Here is a 26,914-nt window from a genome sequence, read left to right on the forward strand (position 1 = left end):
AGAAGTGGCTTCACTGGCAGCCATACAAAGCGTGAATTAGTAGCAGAGTAGGAATAACTAATGGGGACAGGTGTAACTAGCGTCCATATGGTAGAAAATTACCTACATGACACTACATCTCTGTAAAGCTTGCACCGACGTAGATAGGACGATGTTGAGGCAAAGCCACTGTATAGCATACTTTGGGCAATGGAGCCACATAACTTATACTGAGCAGGGCACGCGATAGGCAATGTTGTCTAGAAAGTGGCTTCACTGGCGCCCATACAAAGTGAGAATTAGTAGCAGAGCAGGTAGAATTATTCGTACGGGTGCAACTAGGGTCCTTATGGTCGGAAATTACCCACCTGCCACTACATCTCTGTAAAGCGTGCACCGCCGTAGATAAGACGATGCTGAGGCAAAGCCACCGGCCACATCGCTTATAATCAGCAGCGCTCACACTACGCAATGTTGTCTGGAAAGTGGCTTCAACGGTGACCACACAAAGCGAGAACTAGTAGCAGGGTAGGTAGAAATAACGGTAGGGGTATAACTAGCCTCCATATGGTGGTGAATTATCCACCTCACACTGCATCTCTGTAAAGCGTGCACCGCCGTAGATAAGATCATGTTGAGGCAAAGCCACCGTATTACACAGTTTGGGAAATGGAGTCACATCCTTATAATGAGCAGGGCTCGCGCAAGGCAATGTTGCTTGGAAAGAGACTTCAACGGTGCCCACAAAAAGCGAGAATAAGCAGCAGAGCAGGTAGAAATAACGGTACGGGTATAACTAGCATCAATATTGTCGAAATTCCCTACCTCACATTGCATCTCCGTAAAGGGTGCACTACCGTAGATAAAGTGATGTTGAGGCAAAGCCGCCATATGGCGCGCTTTTGGAAACGGAGCGACTTCGCTTATAGTGAGTAGCGCTCGTGCAACGCAATGTTGGTTGGATAGTGGCTTCATTGGCACTCACAGAAAGCAACAATAAGTAGCAGAATTGGTAGAATTATTGGGACGGGTGTAACTAGTGTCCATATGGTCGAAAATTAGGCACCTGACACTAGAGCTCTGTAAAGCGTGCACCGCCGTTTATAGAGCGATGTTGCGGCAAAGCCGCCATACTGCACACTTTTGGAAATGGAGTGACTTCGCTTATAGTAAGCAGGCACCCACACAAAGTGAGAATTTGTAGCAGAGAAGGTAGAAATTATGGGACGGCTATACTAACGTCCATATTGTCGCAAATTATTCACCTGACACTACATCTCTGTAAAGAGTGCACCGCCGTAGATACGACGATGTTGAGGCAAAGCCGCCATACAGCAAATTTCGGAAATGGAGCGACTCGCCTGTAGTAAGCAGGGCTTGTCCGACCCAATGTTGTCCGAAAAGTGGCTTTACTGGCACCCAGACAAAGTGAGAATTAGCAGAAGAGTGGGTAGAAATTATGGGATGGCTATACTAGCGTCCATATGGTCGAAAATTACCCACCTGACGCTACATCTCTGTAAAGAATGCACCGCCGTAGATTGGGCGACGTTGAGGCAAAGCCGTCGTACGGCTCACTTTCGGAAACGGATCGACTTCGCTTATAGTTCGCAGGGCTCGTGCAGCGCAATGTTGTTTGGAAAGTTGCTTTACCGGCGCCCCTACAATGCGAGAATTAGTAGTAGAGTAGATATAATTAATGGTACGGTTATAACTAGCGTCCATATGGTCAAAAATTACCCACATCACACCAACTCTGAAACGGATGCGGAGCCGTAGATATGCCGACGTTGAGGCAAAGCTTCCGTACGGCTCACTATAGGAAATGGAGCGAATTCAATTGAACTCAGCAGGGCTCATGCAAGCCAAGTGTTTCTGGAAGGTGGTTTCGCCAGCACCCACAGGAAACGATAGTTCGTCACAAAGTAGAAAAAAGAGAACAGCTCGGGCGTAATGTGAGACAATATAGTCGAAAATTAGGCACATTTCAATATATCCCTGTAAATGATGCACAGCCGAAGGTAGCGATGCTGAGGCAAAGCCACTATACGGCACAGTTTGGGAAATAGCTGCGCTCGCGAGAAGCAAAGGTGCCTGTAAAGGGGTTTCTCCGGTGCTCGCAAGAAGCCAGAACTAGTCGCAGAGTAGATAAAATTAGAGGTATTACTTGAGGAGAGGTGCCGGTAGGATTCGTGGAAAGGAATAGATTCCGTATCATAAATACCTTCCTCAGGAAGCGCAGTAGCAGGAAGTGGACTTGGAAAAGCCCTAAAGGTAAAAGACGAGGTAAAATGGATTTCATACATTCTGCTGATCACAGCATAGCGCAGGATATCGAAGTGTTAGGTAGGTTTAGGACAGTCACCATAGGTTAGTGACGTGTACGATTTCTCTCAAGTTTAGGAGACAAAGAGCGATATTATTAAAGAAAATACAGGTTAAATTAGGCGCATAAGGATAAAAGCAAGCGAATAACCCTGGTTGTGGCAAACAGATATGCAGCTTTAGAACAGCAAGATGAAGATAACATAAAATTGATGACTGAAACCGTAACTACGCTGAGTTATGAAGAAGCAATTGAAATAGGAACTAAGACACCCAGACAACCAGTAGGTAATCTTTCCCAAGCAACAAAGGGCATAATATGGAAACGAGAAAAGCATAAAAGTGTGTAACCGAAGAAATCAGATAGAACTAACTGACATGTCAAAACTGATCTATGAGAAAATAGTATGGTATATTCACAATGTTAACGTGCGAAGATAATAGCAGTGCGGTAGAGGAAACTCTTCCACTGATTCCATTGGTAATTGTTCAGAAAGAAGTGGCTGAGACTATGTTCTATCATCAATATATCGTCCCATGGTAGTACCAGTGAAGAACGAAAGAGTATTGAACCTGTGGATTACAAAAATTATCTTTTTATTGAGCGAACTTGTGGCCACAAAATATGTAACGCTCAAGCTCAACGATAGCGTCGAGCAGAGTCAGCGATCGTCGGAAATCTGACCTGCAGGACAAGCACATCGGCCTTTATACATTCATACATACTCGTCGAAGGTTCCAATGTAATCGCTGGTGCCCGCGCGCCTTCCAGAAAGTACTAAGCCACTCATGTCGCAGGCGCAAGCACATTACAAAAATAACAAAACATAACAATCGAAGCAAGCGGGAACTATACTAAACCACGCAAACAAGACAAGCGCGAGCGAGAGCAGACGCCATCAGATGATACTACAAAGATAATGGTTGGGCGGGTCCGCTTGACACCACTTTCTCGCATGTGCGACACAGAGGAGTCACTCTCATTGGTCTCTACCGTTCGCAGCTTGCGAGTTTCACGTCCCGCTTCGCGTTCGCTCTTTCATCTTTCGCTGTGCTCGTTCTCTCGGCCACGCCGCCAATGCCGGTGACGCTCGCTGCAGAAACGGGCGCCTAAAAGCTGTGCTCTAAAACCGCAGCACTATGAAATCGGTGGGCTGAAAACTTGGCATAGGACAAGGCAAGGTGTATCCAGTGAAAGTTATGCAGGGCAATTTCATAAGCAATTTAGATGTTACTGTAAAAGCAGTGGAAGAATTCTGTATTGACCTGTACAGTACCCACAGAGCCACGCTACGTTCATTCGAAGTAATGAAGAACAGGATGCAGTGGTTTCTTCTATAAGTAGCGATGAAGTTAAAATCACCTTGCAAAACATGTGCGGGAGCAAAGTGGCAGGAGAACAATGAAAAACAGTCGATTTAATCAAAGCTGGCACAGATAAAATGCTTAAAATGCTTGCGACCCGATCATATTCAATGCCTCACGACTTCATGTGGACTAGAGGGTTGGAAGAATGGTAACGTTATACTAATCCATAGGAAGGGAAAAGCTAAAGAATTGAAGAATTAAAGGCCTCTTAGCTTGCTTTCCGTATTCTATAAAATATTCACCAGGATAATTTTCAATGCAATCAGGCCAACACATGATTAAACCTCTCAAATGGTATTCATGAATTATGAAAAGTATTTGATTCAGCAGAGATACCAGCCGTCATGGAAGCATTGTGTAATCAAGGCGTACTAGAAGCATATGTGAATATCTTGGGAAATATCTACAAAGACTCCACAGCTATCATGGTTCTCCACAAGAGAAGTAAAAATATTTATCAAGAAATGGATCAGGCAAGGAGACAATCTCTTCAATACTATTCACTGCATGCTTAAAAGAAGTATTCATGCTACTAGGCTGGGAAGGCTTAGGAGTGAAGGTCAACGGTGGATATCAGACCAACCTTCGATTTGTAGATGACATTCTGATATTCAGCAACACTACAGATGAACTGCAACAAATGATTGCGGACCTTGCAAGAGAGGCGTTGAAGAATTATGCGCAGAAGACAAAGACAATTCACAATAGGCTCGAAAGACAACAAGAATTCATGAAGGCCAGTCAGCCTGTAGAGTCTGTACAAGAGTAACTACACCTAGGTCAACTACTCACAGGCGACCCTGACCATGAGAAGGAAATATGCAAAAGAGCAAAAAAATGCTGGCTCTCCCGTAATGGAGAGTAAGAGCATGAAACGGCTACAGGCAAAGAAGATGCATTGGAGAAGATACTGGCCACAACCTTAATATGGGTGTAGTGCATGTTTGAAACGGCAAAGCCCGCCACATCACACCGCCCCAGCCGTGCTGCGTACTGGTCTATATGGACGCAATAGTTTCCTGTCACCGACAGAGCATCCTTGCAAGTATCATCTCGGTCAAACGGCCATTCGCGGCCCACCGGACGCGCCGAGGAACGTGGCATTGAAAAGAGCACTCAGCGCCAAAAGATGACAATCAAGTCTACAGTGCCCTGTGTCTGCGTTTTGAGCGTGGATATTGAAAATGACAACTAAAACTTCAGCGTACTTAAAGTTAAAGTAACTAGCGTGTGTAATGCTTGTCCGGATGATCTCGATCTGTTCGCGCAAATTTCCCGGATGTTCTCGTTTGAGTGCTGGGATAACGGCTCTGGCTTTTGGCTTAAGGTCATATGAAGGTGGCCGACGACGGGAGCTTAAAGCATTTCATGCTTAAAATTGATTGGAGTGCACACCTAAGGCAATACCAAGTCTTTACTGAGAGTTGAAAAGAAACTGAGAGTTGAAAGGAAAAGCGCACAATCTTTGCATTGTACCAGTGCTAACATATGGAGCAAAAGAAATTGAAGGTTAGCGAAGGTGCCCTAGAACAAGTTAATAACCGCGCAAAGAGCAATGGAACGAAAAATGTTACGCGTCACGTTAAGGGCCACAAAGACAGCAGTCTAGGTCCAACTGCAAACGTAGATAGCCGATATTCTAGTTGATTATACGGTAAAAAAATTGAACTGAGCAGGCCACGTAATGCGTAAGTCAGGTAACCAATGGACCATTAGAGGTGCAGAATGGACGCCAAATGAAGGGTAACGCATCTGATGATGGTAGAGAATTAGGTGGGGTCATGAAATTAGCAAATATGGAGGCACAAGTTGGAATCAGCGCATCACAGCAGTAATTGGAGATCGTTGGGAGAGGCCTTCGTCTTGCAGTGGACATAAAGATACGATAATTATGATTAGGAGGTACAAATAATGGTACGGGCATAATCGTCAATACGGTCGAAAATTACCCACAGTTCACTGTATCTCTGTAAATGGTGCACCGCCGTGGATAAAGCCATGTTGAGGCAAAGCCCCGTATGGCACAATTTGGGAAATTCAGTCAGTTCATTTGAGCTAAGCAGGGCTCGCGCGAGACAATCTTGTCGGCAAGGGGGCTCCTCAGGTGCCCACGAGAAGCTTAAATTAGTCGCGAAGTGGGTAGAGATTACCCTACGGACACTAATTGGCGTCAAGATGGTAAAAAATTACCCATATTGCACAATATCCCTGTAAAGGGTGCACTGCCGTAGAAAGAGAATTATTGAGGGGAAGTAGTCATGCGGCAAATTTTGGGAAATGGAGCCACTTAACAAAGCACGGCTCATGCAAAACAATCGCTTCTGCAGTGTGGCTTCGCCTGTGCCAACAGGAAGTGAGAATTAGTCGCAGATTAGGTCAAATTAGCGGTACACGCCTAATTAGTGAGGATTTAGTCGAAAATTAGCCACATTGCTCCATAGGCTGCACTCTTTGTGGAATCTGCGCACTTGGCCTTTTCGTGTAAGAAAGAAACGTTCAACGAAGTATAGACACTACAGAAGGCAATGACGACGTATTTGCGCGTTCACAATTTGCAATTGTTTAACAATATTTGTACTACTAATCATGATCATTGTTTTTCCGAACAGGAAGAATAATTAATGGTCATAAGAATACCTTATGTAGGTTTTTAAATTACATTTATATTCTTACACTGCGAGAAGGTTTGTGTCCGTTCCTTCATGCCATGCTAATGTTCACTCCGGTGCAGTGTCACTGTGCTTGTGCTGATGATGTGTGGGCTGCGCTGAACCGGTACAGTTTTCAGGGTCAGTGAACGATGTGCAGCTGCAGAACGGGAGAGAGCTTTGTCCTACTTGGTTTGATCTAAGTAGACGGAGTGTGAAAGCAGTTCTTTTTTTCTTTTTTGAAAAACTGAGCAGAAGACGGTCAGATTGCAGAAGCCCAAACAGAAGCGCCACTCACGATCTGTGATCCTGGCAGAACGTTTCCATCGCTAGTGCCTTCTGAACAGGGCAGAAGTACCGTGCCCTTCATTCATTTGAAATATCTAAACGCGGAGGTTGACAATGCCTATATGGGATGCCCACTTTTTGCCGCTTTAAGACTTCTGTTATCAGCAACTGAGTTGACGGAATTCGAATATCAGAAAACGTGAATTACCGTTCAACATCAAGTGTAATCAACTTCATGTCTTCAGTCATCCAACTATTGTAGTTCTGCTGGTGTATTGTCCGTTTCTCTTCGTTTTTTTCTGCAGGAAAGTTTCAATGTCAGTGAGCAGTAAGAGGGTGACACGGCTTGTGAAGAGCGTGCTTGGAGTCGTCAAAGGAAGTGGGGAAACCGGTGAGTAAATTTCGAGGCTACCCATGTTGCAGGGTCGCTAACGCGATAGAGTGAGCACACGACACGCACTCATTTTTCATAGTTTCATATTTTCGTAGTTTGCCATTGCCAACCCACCGTAAATCGCAAAAGACATGCCGAGGGGCATTGTTGTAGCTAGATTTCTTAAAATAAGCTAGAAGTGTATGTTCACGCTGTATTAGCGTATGTGTGTGTGCAGGCTGAATATATAAGTGCATGCGCGCGCGCGTGTGTGTTCGTGTGTTTGTGTGTGTGTGTTTGTGTTTGGGTACATGTGTGTGCGGGTGTGCGTATTCGTGTGTTTGTGGGTAGAGAGGGTGGAGGGCATGTTAAATGCACAATTGCACTGTCTCACGCGCAAGCGGTATCACGTTTGTCAGCTGAAATATATACGTGTATCTGCACGCACTATGTAAAAAATGTAGAAGCGGTAGCTGATACTATTCTTTAAGTAAGTCATGGTGTGTTTTAGGGCCTGTGTCTAACGTATTTAGACAATCTGTTGTGCTAATGGAATCAAATGAAGCTCTCCACAGCTTCTTCTTTAAGCTTTTCTTCAGAGAGCTATATTTCAGTGCCTGTCGAAGTGCTCTCGGTCGAAGTCCTAACAACAGGTCCTTTGATTTCTTTGCAAGAGTCATTTTTGCAGCGCTTGTTTATGCGAAGCCCAGCAAAATTACTATTCCCGACTTCACATTTAAGTAACTAAATATTCCAGGACAACTTATAGAGAAAAGAAGGATCACTGAGCAAACGCTGCCGTGTTGCAGAAAGGAAAAAAAAATTGTGCTAAAGGTCAACGTACGCGCAGTGCCTGCCTTTCCTCTGTCAGTTTTCTTGAAAGGACGAGAAAGAGAAACACTGCAGCAGCTTACGCGTGTGAAATATGCTATTAAAACAGTATTTTGTTAATTTTACAGTAAGCAGTTAATTACTGCAAGAAAAAATGGACGCCGAAATTCACTTTTAGTAGTTTTCGAAACAACTCGCTACGGTCAGTATGTAGACGTTTTAGAACACAGTGTAGCTCTTTTTATCGATAACCAAATAACCTCGACATACCAGGCACCGTCAAAATCCGTGACGTCATAGTAAGCTGGTGCGGGGATTTCTCGTAGGCGTCGCCACCTGTCTTAGTCTTTCGCGTCTTTTCCGGATCACCAATCCTCTTATCGCTTTAAAGGCGGGTTCTTCGGTATTGAATAATTATAATTTACTAACGCCCAACAACTTCCATCTCTATTCAGCGCTCCTTTTAAATGTGTATTTGCGTAAGGTCTGCAAGGGTAGCGGTACGTTTAAGTACGACCTCGTGTATACCATATTCTAGGCACTCTTAAGTCACGCCCTCATCAGCAGGTGCGAAAGACGGAAAATCCCGTCTGGAACGAGACGAGTTATACGGCCTCTCCAAATGCGCCTCTTCAGCCACGACACGTTGTCGTGCTGAAATGGGCAGGAGTATGAGGAAGGTGCAGCAGAAAAAAAACGAGCAGCAGGAGGTTGTGAGCTATGGGATGAGGTAGGATGGGAGGTCCCGTGCAGGTACTTTTCCTGAACATAAGGCTGCATTAAAGAAGGAGGATACTACGCTAAGCTGCAATAAACTCCAACTACTACTCTAACTACTACTACTACTACTACTACTACTACTACTACCACTACTACTACTACTACTACTCCATCATGTAGCTTTATGCAACTAAAAAAACAACTCATAAAAAATGACGCCGCCACAATGCTGTTTTTGCGCCAGCTCATTGACTGACTGAATAAACTTTATTGAAACCAGCAAGAGATAGTGGGTGGGCCTAGGCCTCCCACGTGGGGACGTCGAGGTGTTGCCTCTTCGCCTCCTCGCAGGCCTGCTGGGTCGCCCAGAGTTGGTCGTCAAGGTTGGGGCTACGCCGGGCAGCGTGCCATCTCGACGAGAGGGTCGTGGGGTTAGTGTCGGGGTATTGGTGTGTACAGTCCCAAAGCATGTGTGGAAGTGTGGCTGGCTGTGTCTTGCAGATATGGCACGTGGGATTGGGGTAAATGTCTGGGTAGATCTTGTTATAAAGTTGTAACGAGGGGTAAGTGTTGGTTTGTAGCAAGCGGAAAGTTGTAGCCTGCACTCGGGATAGTTTGTTGTGTGGGCCGGGGAAGGTTCTACGCTCTAAGTAGAAGGACTTCACAAGATCATTGTAGCGTGTCAGGCGATCCCTACCGGTGGGGGCAGCCTCCCCTTCTCCCGCGCGGTTTACTAGGCCTCGCGCTAGGGAGTGGGTAACCTCGTTGAGGTTGGGGAGGTGCGGGAGGACGGTGCCTACATGAGCCGGGAACCAGACGAGTGTAACCTGATGGTCGGTTGAGCGGGGCGCTTGTTGCAAGATGCGCAAGGCTTGGTGTGAAATACGGCCGTTGATATAGTTGATAACGGCGGAGCGGGAGTCAGAGACGATGGTATGGCATGTTGGGTCTAGTGTAGCTAGCGCGATGGCCACTTCTTCAGCCTCCTCAGCGTGTGGGGCTACTAGGCTGATAGCATGGTGGAGAGAGCCTTCACGCGTGGTGACGGCTGCAAAGCGGGTACCGTGGGGATATTCGGCGGCGTCGACGAAACTCACACCGTCGTGGCGAGTAAGAGATTTGGTGAGAACCGTGGCACGTGCTGTGCGACGTGCGTGGTTGTATTCGGGGTGCATGTTTCTGGGGATAGGATCGGCGTGAATCCAAGCTCGTATGGTGGAGGGGATCTGGTGCTTATGGCCGTGTTGATGGTGGTAGGTGATACCGTGCGAGGTGAGGATATGGCGCCCCGTCGTTGTGAGAGTGAGTCTCTCCAGCTGAGAGCGACGTTGGGCCTCGATGAGCTCGTCCAGTGTGTTGTGGACGCCTAGTTGAAGGAGGAGGTCAGTGCTGGTGCAGCCGGGGAGGCCGAGGGCTTGTTTATAGACACCACGTATAAGTATGTTGATCTTGGTTTGTTCAGCCTTGTACCAGTTTAGATACGCAGCAACGTAGGTGATGTGGCAAATTACAAATGACTGGATTAATCGGAACAGATTCTCCTCTTTCATACCCCCACGGCGGTTGGAGACCCGCTTCAAAAGTCTCATGGTGTTGGCTGTATTCATCTTGATTTTGGCGAGGGCCATGCCATTCGCTCCGTTCGCCTCTATGAGCAAGCCGAGCACACGGATATTGGTGACGAGGGGTATGGGGCTGCCATCCATGAGATGAAGCGCAATGTCTTCGTAATGGCGTTTAGCGGTGGAGTATTTTGGACGGCGGCCACGGAGAGTAGGCCTGTACAGAAGGAGTTCGGACTTCGCAGGGGAGCAGCGAAGCCCCGTGCCTTGGATATAGGTCTCAACTGTTTCAATGGCGGATTGTAGTGCCGTTTCTATTTCGCCGTCACTGCCTTTGTGGGCCCAGATGGTTATATCGTCAGCGTATATGGTGTGGGTGACACCGTCCACTTGCTGCAACTCCTTGGCAAGATCGATCATGACAAGATTAAAAAGCATTGGGGAGATAACGGAGCCCTGGGGAGTTCCCGCGCTGCCCAAAGTCTGGGCGTCGGAGCGGAGATCCCCCACCGAAAGGAAGGCCGTGCGATTAGACAGAAAGTCTCTGACGTAATTATAAGCGCGCGCACCGATATTAAGGCGTGAGATGCGGTCAAGAATGGTGGAATGGGCTATGCTGTCAAATGCTTTTTCGAGGTCGAGGCCGAGTATAGCTTTATTAGTACGTGTTCTATGTTCAAGTATATGGTGTTTAAGTTGTAGCATGACGTCTTGGGTCGACAGGTGGGCCCGGAAGCCAATGACAGAGTGAGGATAGCTGCAGTGTCTTCCAGATGGGTGTTAATTCGCGTGAGGAAGGCATGCTCCATAACCTTTCCCACACATGAGGTTAGTGAGATGGGGCGAAGATGATCGAGGCTAGAAGGTTTGCCAGGTTTCGGAATAAGGATGACCTTTGCTGTTTTCCAGGCCGGCGGAATGGCACCATTACGCCAGCAGTCATTGACATAGTCTGTCAGGTGGGTGACGGAGGCATCATCCAGATTACGGAGGGCTTTGTTAGTGACCCCATCGGGCCCAGGGGCAGAACGGCTGTTTAACTTATGCAGGGCGGCTTGGATCTCAGCGACACTAAAGTCTTCGTCCAGTGGGGGGTTGGGGGCTCCGGTGTAGGAGCCGTGAGATTGCACTGGGCCCACGGGGAGATACTTGTTCGTGAGGTAGTCTAATACTTGGGCGCGGCCCTGTTTCTTCCTTTCTGTATAGAGAAGTTTAGTAAGGCGATCTTGTTGGGAAGAGCGGGTGGCTTGACTATCGAGGAGGTGTTTGAGAAGCTTCCAAGAAGAGGGACAATGGATCTGTCCGTCAGCAGTATTGCACAGTTCAGTCCACTGCTGACGGCTCAGAGTGAGGCAATGGGCTGCGATTTCCTTATTAAGGAGGGCTATTTTAGCGCGGAGGCGCCTGTTGAGACGTTGCCCTTTCCAGCGGGATAGGATGGATGTTTTAGCCGCGAGGAGGTGGGCCAGTCTACTGTCCATGCGCTCGACGGGGGCATCGGTGGTAACGGTGTGCGTGGCTGCATTGGTGTCGGAGTGGAGATTTCGGGTCCATGCATCAATGTCCGCTATGCGTTCCGCGTGCTGGTCAGCGGATCGATGCTTGCGAAATGCATCCCAGTCAACCCAAGTGAACTCACGGGGTTTGGCAGTAACTGCAGCTATCCGAGGGATAAGTATGGCAATGATGCAATGGTCACTACCGAGATCATGTTGTGTGTTGCTCCATTGGGCGTTGGTGACGTTCTTGGTAAATGTTAGGTCGGGGGTCGTGTCGCGGGAAGTGGAGCTACCGAGGCGTGTGGGGAACGTGGGGTCTGTAATGAAAGTGAGACCGAGGTCTTGGGAGTCTTTCCAGAGGTTTTGAGCCGTCGTCGTCGAGTAGCCATATCCCCATACCGTGTGGGGGACATTGAAGTCTCCACCGATAACGAGGGGGTTGGTGCCAGCTACGTTAAGGGCCTTCTTGAAGAGGGTGAGAAAACGGCTTCGAACTTTGGCAGAGGGATGGCTGTACACGTTAAGGAGAAAAATACTTTCCTTACGTCTCCTGGTGGGGATAAGTTCAACGAGAAGGTGTTCGATGTTTCGGTCGTGGAGATTGTGTTCGATGGCGGTGATTCTCTTGTGGATGAAAGTGCAGAGGCGGCGAGAAGCATGTGGCGGGATGAAAGGTTCGTAACCTGCGAGGTTGACCGAATCGATATGGGTTTCCTGAATCATGATGACGTCCGGTTGCCGGGTGATGGTACGAAGGTGTTGACGGATGACTGGCTGTTTTCGGAGATAGCCTCGGCAGTTCCACTGCCAGATAAGTGTATCTCTGTTATTGTGGGCCACGATGGGGATTGGGGGATGCCGTCAGGGGCAGTGCTGGGGTTTGGAGGGTAGGAGGAGCGGGCATGGGGAGAGCTTGTAGGTGGGTTTCAATGTTTGTGACGCGCTGTGCCAGTGCGAGAACGGCGTGTTGCATGGATTCGACTGCGTTCTGGAGTGTGGTCATCGTGCTTTGAAGTGCGACTAGCATGTCCTTAACCTCTGAGCGCACTTGGCCCGTGGCTTCCTCTTGGAGGGCCCGCTTTTTGGGGGCTGGTGTCAGTGGAGCGTCGTCGCTAGAGGAGTGGGACGCTTCGGCGGGTGGTGTAGGAGCGGGTGTCTTGGATCGTTTAAGATCGCGAACCTCTTGCGAGAGCTTGTGAATTAGGTCGCGCATAATGGCATTTTCTTTTTTGAGGTGAGCTATTTCTGCGTTATCATTGGTGTTCGTGGACTGTGGAGAAGGTGTGTTGCGACCCTCTCGCGAGGCGCCCTTAAGGGCTTCTGCGAAGCTCACCTTGTTAGTAGGAGACTTGGCGGGTGGGGCAGAAGTAGATCTGGATCGGGAACAGCGCTGTCTCGAACGTGAAGGGGTCCGGGAACAATGTTGCCTCGAGCGTGATGGAGTCCGGGATCTGGAGCGGGTGCCTGGAGTTCAAGGGCGGGAAGTCGCTTTCTTGAAGGGTGGCTTGCATTGCAGCTCGGCGTTCCCCAATGTGCTTGCGAATAACGTATGGTGTCTTGTAACGAGCCGTACATGATTTGTCCGCTGTAAGATGAGGGCCGCACTACAGCCATTGTGAAGAATTTTTATCCAAGCGGCGCATAACGGGGTCCTCGACCACATTTCTTTGAAGCCTAAAAACGCGTTTGAACCAGTATGGTGCCTCCCAGTAATATATTGCAGAAACAATTTTTCGAAAAGACCTAGTACGAGCGTACATACTTCGAGCGCGATATATACCTGTCCCATTCGCTCTCAACGTCCTCCGCTCCCAAGGAACGGTGGAGCTCCTGGGCCGGTAGAACGGCGACAGCCTGCTTTGGGCGGTTACGGCGAGAGGGCTCGTCGCACCAACCTGCGGCGACCGAGGTACTTACGCTGGGCAACAGACGCAGCTACGCGCAACTGTGTGAGCACGGCAGGGCTGTAGTGCGCAATCGCGTGCAGGGCAGCCTAGTAGTGCCTAGCTGCTAAGCTGCTAAGGGGTGCGGACTGGCTTTGTCCGGCATTGATATTGGCGAATCGAGATAGCGCACTTTGTAGGGCTCAATACGAAGCTCAATACGAAGGTCAATACGAAGCTCAATACGTATCACCTTTAGCCAGGACCGGCCTGGAGTGAATCCGCACTGGCGCATGTCCCTTGTAAATGCTCACCGCCGTTCCTCGCGAGGCGCGGCAGGACCACACTCGGGTGTTTTCTTTGTTGGACTTTCTGGTAGTTCGAGGTTAGGTGAGTATTCCCGCCTATTGAACATTAGCGAGACACAAATGCTCGGACAAGCGATAAGCAGTGTCGCCAAAGTTTCATTCCCCGTGGACAGGCGCGGCCTGGAGTCTCGGCAGCACCCGATAGTGAGCACACGACAACGAGCTCACGCTCGTCGACTGCTCTCAGCTGTAGGCCAAAAGCATACGCGTACGAAAATGTACTATATGACGAAACATGGCAGCTGCCCCAAAATGAGCAGAGAGAAGGCTTCTGTAGAAGAGAAAAGGTTTGAAAAATGGATGAATTCGCACTCCGCTTGCGAACCCTACGCGCCGCGCACGAGCGCAGCATTTTGCAGATTGTGGATTGTGTCTTTTTCACCAAGCTCCTGGGGTGGTTTCGGACTCCTTTAACGCACAGAATAGCTCTTATAGGCGATGAAAAACAACTTAGTGGAGAATTCTGGATTACCTAGTTTACACAACCTTTTTGAGTTTGTTACGTGAAACACAAAACGTCATTTCTGAATTCTTTCGCATTCCGCTCTCATTAGGCCGCAGCCACCGCGCCCAGGAATCTGACACGTGACTTCATACCTTGAAGGAGAAAACTTTAGCTACTTAGACTACGAGAAAGTTCAAGAATTTTCATGGCACCTACTCCGAACCAAATTAATCAAATACTCAAGCTAGAAAATTTCAGTACATTTTGCTGCTTAATTAGGACATATACGTGAAGAGATACTGTGATGACTATGAGCCATACTCCCGTATCTGCGCTAGAAGTCACACCCACAAATTCAAAGGCAAGTTTACACTTGATAGGCTTGCTTATAATAAGCTTCTTTCCTTAAAGTGAGTATAAACAATGGTTTTATCCAAAGCGGTACAGACCTCGTATTGTTTTTTCTTCTCGGTTTAGGCACTGCTACCGGTCACTGTGAAGTGTTCTGCAATCTACTAGCCCTTGAAGTGCCTTTTTGGAACATTCTAGCAGTTTCTCACGAACTTTTCCACGCGCAGATCGCTTCGTCATCACGGGGGCACACCACGACTCGTGGGGTTACGGAGCCGTCGAACCGTCATCGGCCACAGCCGCGCTTCTGGAGCTCGGTCGCGCCCTGGGCAACCTGATAAAGCGTGGCTGGTCTCCTCGCCGGACAATCGTGTTGGCATCGTGGGCTGCCGGGCAGATGGCATTCGCCGGATCCAGCGAGTGGGTCGAGGTGGGCGCAATGAAGGGTGCGGGCGAGGGGGGTTGGCTTAGTTTATTCTTGAGGGACTGCGAATAAAAGGCATGCCCACTGAGCTGCACGTCTTCTGTAGTTCCCCATAACGTTGTCAGCCTGTTAAGCGTCAACAGAAGGACAAGTGCCAGGCACTCTCCAAGAGATGCTTAATTACGTCGGTTCCGGAACAAGGGAGTCCGCCCTACACCTGCAGAATTAGGTGTTATCACTCCATCTAACCCTCTGTTGTCTTTGACTACCGTCTCCTTCCCTTAACGTATCGCGCAATCGATATAAGTCAGTCGTGGGACATCATTTTTACGACCAAATATCGGCATTGTGAACGCCGCTTCTGTTAATAAAGACAATAACATGGTGCGAAAAAAAACTCAGCATGCTAAGCGAATTTGATAACTATAATGGGTAGCCGCATACTCATGCGTAGCCGCCTAGTAGTGCATGCTGCTCTTTTAATGATCACTCATACAATCTATTTTTACATACTTCAGCCACGCCCTAGAATCAAGCTAAAGAACAGTAAATAACGAACATTATTTACCTTTGATGCTCACATTTTACCTTATTTGTGTGTTGGTATGAGCAGGCCCATTTTTATATGTACTGTTTGCCTAATAGACAGAGTAGCGGGCATCGCCCATGATGCCAGTCACTCCTACAAACGCATTAAAGAAAATGAAAGCAGTGTAACTATTTCAGCAATCACTTGTCTTTACTCACTGCCATACCACGGTTATGATCATCAGCTAAGCCATTGTTGTACGCCATTGTGACTGGCTTATGTGATGGCACTGTGCGAAGTATAAAAAGTAGACAAGTCAAACGTGTGTTCCTGCTGACCATTAACAGCTACATCTCGCGTGATGCGATGTGCTACATTTTCCTTCTAGTCTAGCACTCTCTCATGACTCACACATATATTCTCGTTTGATGAATCGTATCATGTTAAAAATACCGGCAAAGTCCGCTCATTTCTCAACGAGTCTCAATATTTGGACGCAGTGCCTTCGCAGGAGATATGGAAACAATCTCCCGTGTATTTGTAGCAGCGGTAGTTCTGCAGGAATGTATATATAAAAATGCAACCTGCATCTGTGTTTCCTTTGAATAGACACTGTTGCCTTGTGTCAATTCTCATGTCTCGTTCACTTTTGTTTCAGTATGTTGCATTATCAGCTATGCGATGCAATAGTGCTACAACACAATGGAAACTTGCCCGTCAGCTTGTTATTTTTCTTTTATTTATTTATTTATTTATTTATTTATTTATTTATTTATTTATTTATTTATTGCTTTCAAGGTGCCAATTATTTCGAGGAGTAAAGTAGCGTAACCTGGGCAGTGCTTAATACGAGTCGGTTCGCCCAGCATGGTCCAAGCCAAATTGATAGAGACAACAAAAAGTTCCAACGTTGATCCTTTCCGTACTTCTCGCCCAGCACCTCCAACAATTGTAAAAAATGGTTTGCTTACATAAATGCAAGGAAACAGACAAAGAACCGGACAATATAGACATGCGAACCCTGCAAGCGTCAGGATCCGGTGTCGCACTAAGCCCTGGCGATGCACCTAGCCCACTGACACTTCCTTAAGCTACCGTACATGTACCTGTTTTCTTTTGGTCTGTGGCCGAAAAATATCTACGTCAACGGCATGAAAAGTACTTTCTTCGGATCAGAGCACATAGCCCTGTTAACTTCTTATAGCATTCGATGCAGGTCGTGTTTCCTGCAGTTAATTATTGTTGTAAAAGTGAGTATCAGGTAAACTGATTCAGTTATTTAATTATTTTTTTATTTATTTGCTTCCTAACTCATTTATTTATTTATTTATTTATTTATTTAATAACCCTTGGTAGCTTCTGCTGATGAAACAAATATGAAAGAAAAAGACTATTCATTGATGCAAGGAAATCCACAATTAAAACTATAAATTGCAAAAGAACGCTTATTTTCTCGCTGTAGGATGTTAGCTAAGGCATTCAAGAATGCATGACTTTCTAGTTGCAACTGATGCATGGAAGGGGGGGGAGGGCGTGTGGTCCTCGTTTGCCGTGCGGTACAGCTGAGAATTAGGACATGAAATAGAGAAAGAGAGAAAGACAGGACAAACAACCTTTCTTTTTTTTCATAAGTGATACTATGCTCTTTATTTACTTAAGCAGCTAATCCTTCCCCTGCATTAACTTTCAAGTAGACAAAATCAAAGTTATAAAGTCGATCCACATGGTCGGGCGATCTCATGTCGGGTAGTTCGCGCTGCCTTGTGCAGTGTGTTACTGTATTCATTCTTCAGTCCCATTGCTTTGGCGTTAGCACCCACTCTGTGTAGGACATTGCTGTGCAATCGTAGGACATTGCCTTGTTGACTCCGTAGCCAATATCTCTCGATAAAAATGCAAAATTTAGTACTCCGAACCGTAAGTACCTACTCGGTATCAAAATTCTTCACACTAAGTCGGTAAATTAACTTCGGTGGCTGTAATATTTAACATACATACTTCGTAGGTCCCTTTCATATCAAGGTACGAAATAAGATATGGTTCGCCTGTAGTGTCACCCTATGAACAATGCAGATCATCCTCTTCCCTGCCAGCAAAGGCATCGTTTGATAGGACACTTCACGAATGCCCTGAGTGGACGCCTTTGTCTATCGGCATGCCTTAGGCCAGATTACGTAATAACTTGAATCCTCACTAGTTTCTTTTCACTCTCTTCTTCAGGAAAACATTGTCCTGCTTGATTCCGGCGCCGTCGGCTACGTGAGTGTGGACAGCTGTGTGTCTGGTACGTGTGTACATCACCAAAATATTCTTGCTTGCTCCCGGCATCTTTCTTTATTAAAATATAAAATTTTGAGAAACTTGCGCTACGCCAAAGCAATGTCGGTTTCAAATAGCCTGCAGACGAACCAAATAAAATTTACTCCTATCTTTGTTCATGTTGGTGTTGGTGCTGTTACCTCGGAATGCGAAGTTAGCACACTGAAGGTCAAATTTCGTGATGAGTGTATAAAAACAAAAACGATTTGCACGTGCCGAGTTATGTGCAGCCATCCTCGATTGCGATTGCTTTCGCGTGTATAAGCCTATGCCATACACGCTAAAATCGAAAATGAACAAAATTTCGTTACTGCGTACATGCAGGCTCTACATGTAAGCGAAAATATTCTCCTCAAAAGTAAATAGGCTAGCTGTGCAGGCAGCATTCGTGTAGCTAGCATTACCTTTTTTTAAGTGTTGATAAGTTTACTCCGATGACCTTGTTTTTAATAACATATAAACGCGTGTAAAAGGTGTTTGCACCTTTAAATTCAAGTTATTTGCTCATTCTAAGAGTGTTCTACGTTCTCTTCCGTCCGTACTGCAATTAGCCTCACTGTGTTCGTGCATCCACGGTTAGCTTAGCGATTGGTTTTGTTTGTTTCTGTGAGTGTTTGTGGCTTTCTCGCAGGACCCCGATTCGCAGTTCATGCATCACCCACATTGCGAGACGTTGTATACAAGGCAGCCAAGCAGGTGATTACTTTTAGTGTTAGCACGCGAGGGTGCGTAGCTGTTTATGCGCACCGGTCGGGACACTGAATACAGGGCTAAACTTTCACAGTCCAATGCATGAATTTCACGGAAATTTGAAAACCGAGGTGGCGATGGGTTAAGGTGGGCTTTCGATTGTTACGCCACCAAAGTACGAAATGCAAACTGAACAGTGTTTTAGGTGGAAAATTTTGCGGACCCGTGGACCTGGCCGCTCTCAACAAACCCGGGGCAGTACGAACATTCATAATATCCAGCATCAGTATCGACACCTAAGAGAGGCTAAACAGCCAAACAGCATTAGTGAAAATTATTGCAGCGGTTCAGTTTTCAGTTTAAAGCTTCCTCAAAGACTGGAAGCGGTGTTTTTCTTGTTTTTTTGTGGGTGTGGTTAACTAGTGGCTAGTTAGTGTCCTAATTTAGGCAAGCTTCCTTCCAAAAATATCTGGGTTACATAACGCAGTCCTACAACCAGCATCATAGAAATGTTCTGACCACAGGATAACCTTATATTTTGAGCCACCAGTTGTTTACAAAACAATGTGTTGTTACAGCGCACTATAACTCAGCTACAAAAAGAAAATGCCTGCGCGGCTCCCTAAAATGATCGAGCCCGGTGACACTTATCAATCAATCAATCAATCAATCAATCAATCAATCAATCAATCAATCAATCAATCAATCAATCAATCAATCAATCAATCAATCAATCAATCAATCAATCACTCAATCAATCAATCAATCAATCAATCAATCAATCAATCAATCAATCAATCAATCAGCTTCATTTACATAGGAAGGCAGGAATACGGGACTAAAAGCTTGAGCAGCTTGACGAGGTCCGGACCCCGTGACAGTTGGCAAAACAGCAGGATGATGGTCAGTCATGCATGAAGAGTTTTCACCGAATCGTTTTCACCGTTCATAGTTTGTTACGATGGCACCAGCTGTCAGCACAAGCTGGCAAGACGTTCTCTTATATGTAGAAACCATTTTCAGACGGTCAGTCGCAAAACCGTTATAATCGAAGATTTTTTGTCGTTGTCGGTGCTTTTAATCACTACATGAGCACACGATACCCAGCGACAGTCAAATACAAAGGTTAACTGTACAGGTGCAAGCTGAACTTAAGCGCAAATAGGGCAATTTGAATTTTAGACACTTGTCAGGGTCCAATTTCAATAAAAAAGACGACAAAGGTACGCAAGATTGAGGATCTATGTGATGAAAAGTGGCCCAACAAGTACTATCGTAGTACTTCAAGGCCGCCCGAAGTAAATACCTCTCCTAATTTAATTTTAAAATAGAACAAAAAATAAATTATGAGGTTTTACGTGCCAAAACCACTTTCTGATTATGACGCACACCGTAGTGGAGGACTCCGGAAATTTCGACCGCCTGGGGTTTTTTAACGTGCACCTAAATCTAAGTAAACGGGTGTTTTCGCATTTCGCCCCCATCGAAATGCGGCCGCCGCGTCCCGGGATTCGATCCCGCGACCTCGTGCTCAGCAGCCTAACACCATAGCCACTGAGCAACCACGGAGGGCAGAACAAAACACTTTACATCATTTCTTGGTAGAATTTTCCTCGTGAACCTAACGACCGGCCTTTTGGTAAGCCACATGAGCGTCATGGCATGTAGCAGGAAAATAAACAGTGAAAAGTAATCGTGCATGACACAAGATGACGGAAGAGGCATTTGATGAGTGACGTTCTATTGTTTTGCAGCTAAAGTTTCCATTAGCTGTGCAGTTCATTCTCGTGATTTTTCATTCTTCTATGTAAATGAAAAATAATCCAGAAAAACGGTAATTCTATGTGCAGGTCCCCAAAGGTAGCATCAAGCTCATGAACGCATGGGAAAAGGCAGAAGGGACAAAAAGGCCCCGGTAAGTCTTATTCATGCAATACGTACGAATTCCTTGCGTGAATTTCGCATCAGCTAAGACGGCTTAATTTGTATAACTCTTTGAAAGCAGTGCTTTAGGCGAGCAATGTACGAGCACTAAATATGCAAATTGTGTGTTTCGTTTAGTGTTCGTCATTCGCGCTCTCAAAGTACGGAACTAAAGCTTTGCATCGTTCACTTGATAAAACTGTATTAAGGAGGTAGGAAATTGGCCGTAGTGTTAGCCTAACCACAGGCAATAATTCTTTTACCGGAACCATATTGTACTGTCAATGCATGCATATACAACCGTATTATTTAATTAGCCGTACCAGAAACATGCTAAAGGCACCTACCTGTAGTGGAGCATTGGTTGCTTCAAGACAGCTTATTCCATGAGATCAGCCCGTGTATAAAGTGTTCTTGACCGAAAGCAGCGTCGCCTGAAAAGGAGAAAGAAGAAGCACGAACCATGAAGGCTCATTTGCAACTAGTGGTTTTTTGAATAATCCATTCTGCACCCACATTCCGGTAAAGGCTAAAAAAATGGCAATATGTGTTCACGCTAAGCAAAACAAACTAAAACGACAAGGCGCCCGAATAAACGTGTTCCGCGTAGTGCATATCCTCCTGGTAGTTGCTAAAATTTCTATGGAATTTTCATTTCGTTCAGCAGACTTTCAGTTGAAATGCAGTTGAATGATTTCATGCATGAGGTCTGGCAGGAATGAATGTAAACGCACAATTTTCTGATGTGAGATTGCCTTTTGATGAACGTGAGCCAGAGCTTTTCCAAACTTTGCCTTTGTTAGCGCTCACAGCGATTCGTGAACCTTGCCTATGTGCAAATCTCCGGCGTGTGAGGCGAGGTCAAACGTTCCGTTAAGGTCGGAGCGTCCCGCGCTCTCATCCATGGTCTCCAATCATTCACCCGCAGCATCCCGCTTATCCACGGCGTCGGCGACCACGCGGCCTTCAGCTTCTACGCGGGCATACCCTCGGTGGAGTTCACGTTTCGACCCAAGGAGGTGAGCGAGCCGCCAAACTCTGTGCGCTTCCTGCTAAGCTTGCCTCTGCGAACAGTTCCACGGATCTCGAAGAGCACTCATGCGCGGTGCGAAGCATGATCTCCTACCTTCCACTTTGTATCTGCATGTCACTACTTCGCCTTGCGGTAACCTTACGGCACATGCTCATGAGTTGAAGTGTCACGACGTTCCATAGTTACTCGCTTAGGCGTCACGCCCGGCATGGGTGACCTCAAAGATAAGTATTAAGCTGGATAGGCAGACCACCGTTCCTGGAATATCCACTAGTTAGGCGTCACGGTATCGGTGAACCACGAAGGACGCAAAACTGAACGACAGGTAACGACGCTGCATAAGAATTCCCCGCGCATCATCTCCCGGACACGATAGATTTCGAATGCGCACTTCACTCAGCAATAGTGAAACCTTTATCAGGAAAAAAAAGAGATTGCAATGCATATTAAAATACGAAAAACTCTCATCCGCTCAACGTTTGCAATAATTAGGCTCCACAAAGCAGCTGAAATACTAAAAGTACATTGAAGGCTGTGACAGCAATAAAATTGTATCCATCGATCACCCTCATCTAGCTGATGAGCCAATTTACACCAAAATATTTAAAGAATGATGTTCAGCCATCCCTATTCCTATTATGAATTACCTTTTTCCCCCATGGGAAGACGGCCTCGAGAGGATGTTGTGTTTATCCGTCGTGTTTCGTAAGAAAATTAGTTGAACTTAGTAGCTTTAATCTGTTGAAGTATTGGGAATATAATAATAACGCTGGTGCCACGCGAAGTTACGTATCTGAAACTGTTTTCTGTGGCCAAGTCTGACACAGCTTCGCGAGAAGCTAGCATGGACATTTCAAGTCTATAATCACTTAAATAGTTTACTCACCTAAGGAGTTTACATCACTTAAGTCTTTGTTTAAGGTCATATTGGGGTTTCTGGCCTTCCACAAGTGTAATTTAAACCATTCCTGCATTTTAAGTTTTGCATGCACGTCTACATTTCCCCGTGCAGCGAAGCGCAACGCCACAGCCGCTGAACTGCGACGACGGGGGTAAATGACAAATGGTGTACACCCTGTGAAGGGTCCCCGTCATCTGTTTGACGTCAGGTCACGGCAGTATTCGGCCACATACCGACCCCTCAGTTGTTACGACCACTCAAAAGCAGAGCTTTCAGCGGCTGACCCCCCCCCCCCCCCCCCAGCGTACCCCTTAGTCACTATATCTCAACGTGAGTGTCACGTGATTATAGCGCTAAAAGATGCACCAGGATAAGCATGTTCCAATAGATAAAGCTGTGCACCGAGCACTGGGCGTCTGGTTATGCAGCCAAACAATATGACGTTCTTCCCACGAAACTACTAGCAGTTCGCATGCGTTAGAGACTTTTGTTGATCATGGCGAATTTTGTAAATAAACGATGCCGCATTTCTTAACTTTCTTTGTCGTGTTTAGAAAATAACTTACTTTTCTTATTTCGCTGACCCCAGTTGTTCCACATGAATTAGGGTAGCTGTTAAGTGATTTTTTTTTTCATTCTGACTGTCACAGATTGAAGGCCGGTTGCCTACAGCATGCGTTCGAAAAATCGGGCCGCATTCTCAATTCATGCGTAAGAACTTAAAAGTATTTGGTTTCACTGGAAACCATTTCTTATGCGCAACATTTTTTTTCAACCCATCCGCCACTGGTGTTCCCTAACTTCCGGCATTTAACTCTAGGAACAGTTGAGCTTCTTGGGATGCGAGTACTAATTGATGAAGGAAAAGATGCTTCATAGCTTTTGAGGCGTGGTTAAGCGTTCGCAACTGGTAGATGACTCGCCTAAAAGAACTGTTCTTGGACATTAGCCTTGCAGTAGTTATTGTGACCTGAAAGTTTTCTTCCTTTTTTTATTGTCGAATATGAATAAAGGGAAAATAATTTAATTTGATGATAATTTCATGAAATTAATTTAATTGAAATATAATTTGATGAGACAAATTCAGCCTCCAAGAGCATGCCAGTACAGTTGTAATAGAAACTGCATTTAACTTGCACTAAATATCTGCGCAATCTACTGTGCCCAGTGAACTGACACAATGCTATATGAGGCTCAAAAAACAATGCCAACGCCAGAAGAAACGCATTGTATAGCGACGCGAACCGTTACAAAAAAAGTTAGCGAGAAATCGCACATGCGGTAAATGAGCAGTGCACTGCTGAACTGAGAGAAAATTATCAAAGGATGTGGCGTGCAAAAATTATAAAAATGTTCGTGCAAATTTGTCTGCAAGTATTACGAGAACTACTCTGCTAGCCTCGCAAAGAATGGCGTGTTTCGTAGGTTGGCGAAGTCTTTTCTTCCGGTGTTGTGCAGCCATTGTTTTCGCCGAACAATGTCCCGTTTTCCTTTGGGGATTGTAAACAACGCCAGTCCATTTTCTGGCTTGCTGCTGCATTAAAATGCGCGGCAGCCGCGCAATCTTTCGGCAACCGAAGCTCACTTAACTTGCAAAATTCACGTCCGCCGTGGCAGCACAATCAACACGTGGCTTGGAAATGGCGGCTGGAAAAAACTAAAACAAAAACAGCTAAAACGAATTTCACAACGCCTCCTTGACCGTGAGGGTTAGCTGATATGGCGATCTTGCATGCGAGAAGCGCCAGCGCGGCGATAGCGAGAAGCAAAGAGAGGAGGACGGCAGCGTTGGTGAGTCCACGGCGGCAAATGTCTAAGAGCGTCGCTACTGTCGAGAATGAAGGGGTTTTAGTGGTACGCCGCCGAAAGCACCACCTCATTTCTTCGGAGCAAAGTATTTCGCGAAGGGGTCTGCGGATGAAGTCACGTCTAGCCTTGCATACACGCTCACGGAGGCCCGCGCACTATCACAGCAGTGACACACGTTCACTCACACCACACCTACTATGACAGGAAGCAGCGTTACTAGATTTGTCAGTGTGTAACGAGCCGTACTTGGTGATGTTCCAGGATTGAAGGGCTTTCTTTGGAGATTATTGATACAACGTTGACGGATGAGTCCTTTTTTTTAATTTTTATTCTCTATAAGACCCCCGTATCGCAAAGGCCTGGCAGCACAAGCAGTCCTTCTGTAGCAGCGATTCGGGAACGGTCTTCGCATTTCATTACGTCCCTCAGTAGGCCAATCACTCTTTTTGCAGCCAACTATATAATGCACCTATTTTCCCTATGCCATTTCACATATTGCAGCATGTACGAAGGCACTCCGTTAGCAATCACCCAGTGGTTTTTTCGGCAGCTTATCGCACAGCAGCGGAGCAGAAGCGGTTTTGGTTTCGTATTCGTACGTTTTCACTGAGGCAACGTCAGGCGCGCAGCCGGCAGCGCCATCTCGTTCCTCTAAATGAAACTGCTCCGCGATAAGAATCCACACGGAGGCCAGAATGGGTAAGATTTGAAAGCGCTGCGGGGGGGGGGGGGGGGGGGGGGCTTGCCTCCGGAACGCTCTCCTGGCGCGGTCCGCCGGTGTTGTCGGCGGAGTGGTGGTGCCGTCTGCAAAAGCAGCCACTCGAACCTTATTGCGCGCGGTTACTTTTTATCTATTATCATGAGTAAAAAATTCCCGAAAACATTATAGATGAATGCTAACTCAGTCCTGAAAGACCGAGATCATTCACCAAAATTATAGGGAGAGGAAATTGGGGGTATGCAAGCGTTGATAGGCAGGCAAATTTTGAAATACGTGTGGATATACAGGTCCGAATTTCGTTGCCCTCCAAAGAAACGAAAGAAAGAAGCAATTTTATATTTGCAGCGAACGGGAGTCATATTGTGAGGAGTGAACCAAAAGTTTAAAGCTGCAGGGTAAGTGCTGTATCTGCAGCAAATTACACATTTAAGCGTTCCAGAGCTCTACAAGCGTACATAGCGAGCCCCGCAGGAAGTTTGCCTAATGTCCTTCAGGAAGTGAACGTGTCACAAATTGTAAATTTTAGGCAATGCGGAGCATCTTATGCGTGATGTGCGGGTGAAGGGCTGAGACTGCAATTTAATTACACCGTTTGTAGAAACACATAAGCAAGCGCACGCAGCCAGAGGTCATGCGTCCGTTATCAGAGTGCTTCCCAGCAAAACACAAAGTCATAAACTTATAAAAAATCCAGAAAAGAGCAGCAAGGCTTGTCTTACGCTCGCACTCGAAAACCGATAGCTGTACCAATATGAAAAACGAAATAGTATGGGAAATTCCTTCCCCTCGTCGAAAAAAACTGCTATTGAAAATTCTTTATAAAATATCTCATGGCAAAACCGTTATTCGAAAGGAAATGTATTTACACAGGCGTCATTATGTATCTGCAACTATTCATCATTGTTTCAGCATGTTAGAATACCGCACTAGAAGTAATATGTACGTATGCTAATTCATTTTTTGTTCGTTCCATTACCGAATGGAATCGCAATCAAGTCAGCAAGTGTACTGTCTGAATCATTATGTGTGTTTTCGACATTGTAACCCCCCGGCTCCAGCACCTTTGGGCTAAGTGGTGTAATCGCAGAATCAAAAAAAATAAAGAGAAGTACTAAAATAGGTGTACATGGCAGCGACTTCTAATTCAGTGGAAGTAGGGCGCATGTTAAATGAATTTAGCGCAACACTTTCTCTGGCCTAATTGAAAGAAAACGCACAAAAATGACTGACTGCACTGTCGCTCACGTTAGCATAGGGCCACGACACCACGAGCCCAGCGTCAAGTTCTCCCCTAGCGGGCTGCGGAAACACGGCGCGCATTTTAGTTTCCCTAACTAGCCACCCCAATGAAGGCACCACACTAGAACTCTACCGTATTTTTTTCTCATTATCCTGAACATCGCGCACAAATATGCCAGTATACAGCTCGAGGGTCATCTATGAGCTTCCGCTTCTCGAAATCTGTCCTTCCGCACTACTATGCACTATGGAGGAGGAGGCGCTCAGCTTCGCAGATCCCTAACCGAGCTGCTCTGCGTCTCAGCGGATAAATACTGCGGGATTAGTTCCCTCTCCTTGCGTGTATTCTATAGAGTCGCATTAATAAATTGCGCTTATGATAGCTAGGCAATTAGTTAAAATTGTGTTCCTAATGTTTTTTTTTAATATTTATGCAATTATATTGCATAAGTTTCCCCGGTTGACTTCTACAGTACGTTCTTTTTTTCCTATGCTTCATCGCCTCGCCTGACTTTGACACGAAGGGGAGCGAAGCGAGCCGATGCGAAACGCGGACAAGAGGGTCGGGAGTGAAAGGGGCGGTATAAGGAAAACTTGTTACTGCGAGTTCGTTTAAATGTGAAATTACCATTTGCAGCTTTTACTGAAGTTCATGTTCGTGGCTTGGCGTTGCATGCGCAGCGTGG

At 46.3% G+C, this 26,914-nt stretch overlaps 1 protein-coding gene across 1 annotated transcript in view; it reads left to right on the forward strand.

The window, feature by feature from the left end:
• LOC142558392 (N-acetylated-alpha-linked acidic dipeptidase 2-like) overlaps positions 1–21,643 on the forward strand; it is a 58,921-nt gene extending 37,278 nt beyond the window's left edge. The window contains exons 10-15 of the mRNA XM_075670533.1: positions 6,914–6,999; positions 14,868–15,070; positions 17,814–17,877; positions 18,544–18,608; positions 20,453–20,517; positions 21,454–21,643. Coding sequence (XP_075526648.1) covers positions 6,914–6,999; positions 14,868–15,070; positions 17,814–17,877; positions 18,544–18,608; positions 20,453–20,517; positions 21,454–21,643 — 673 coding nt within the window. The remainder of the gene's footprint in view (positions 1–6,913; positions 7,000–14,867; positions 15,071–17,813; positions 17,878–18,543; positions 18,609–20,452; positions 20,518–21,453) is intronic.
• Positions 21,644–26,914: the final 5,271 nt, after the last annotated feature.

The sequence above is a fragment of the Dermacentor variabilis genome, chromosome 9 (genome assembly GCF_050947875.1).
Source record: "Dermacentor variabilis isolate Ectoservices chromosome 9, ASM5094787v1, whole genome shotgun sequence".
Taxonomy (NCBI): domain Eukaryota; kingdom Metazoa; phylum Arthropoda; class Arachnida; order Ixodida; family Ixodidae; genus Dermacentor; species Dermacentor variabilis.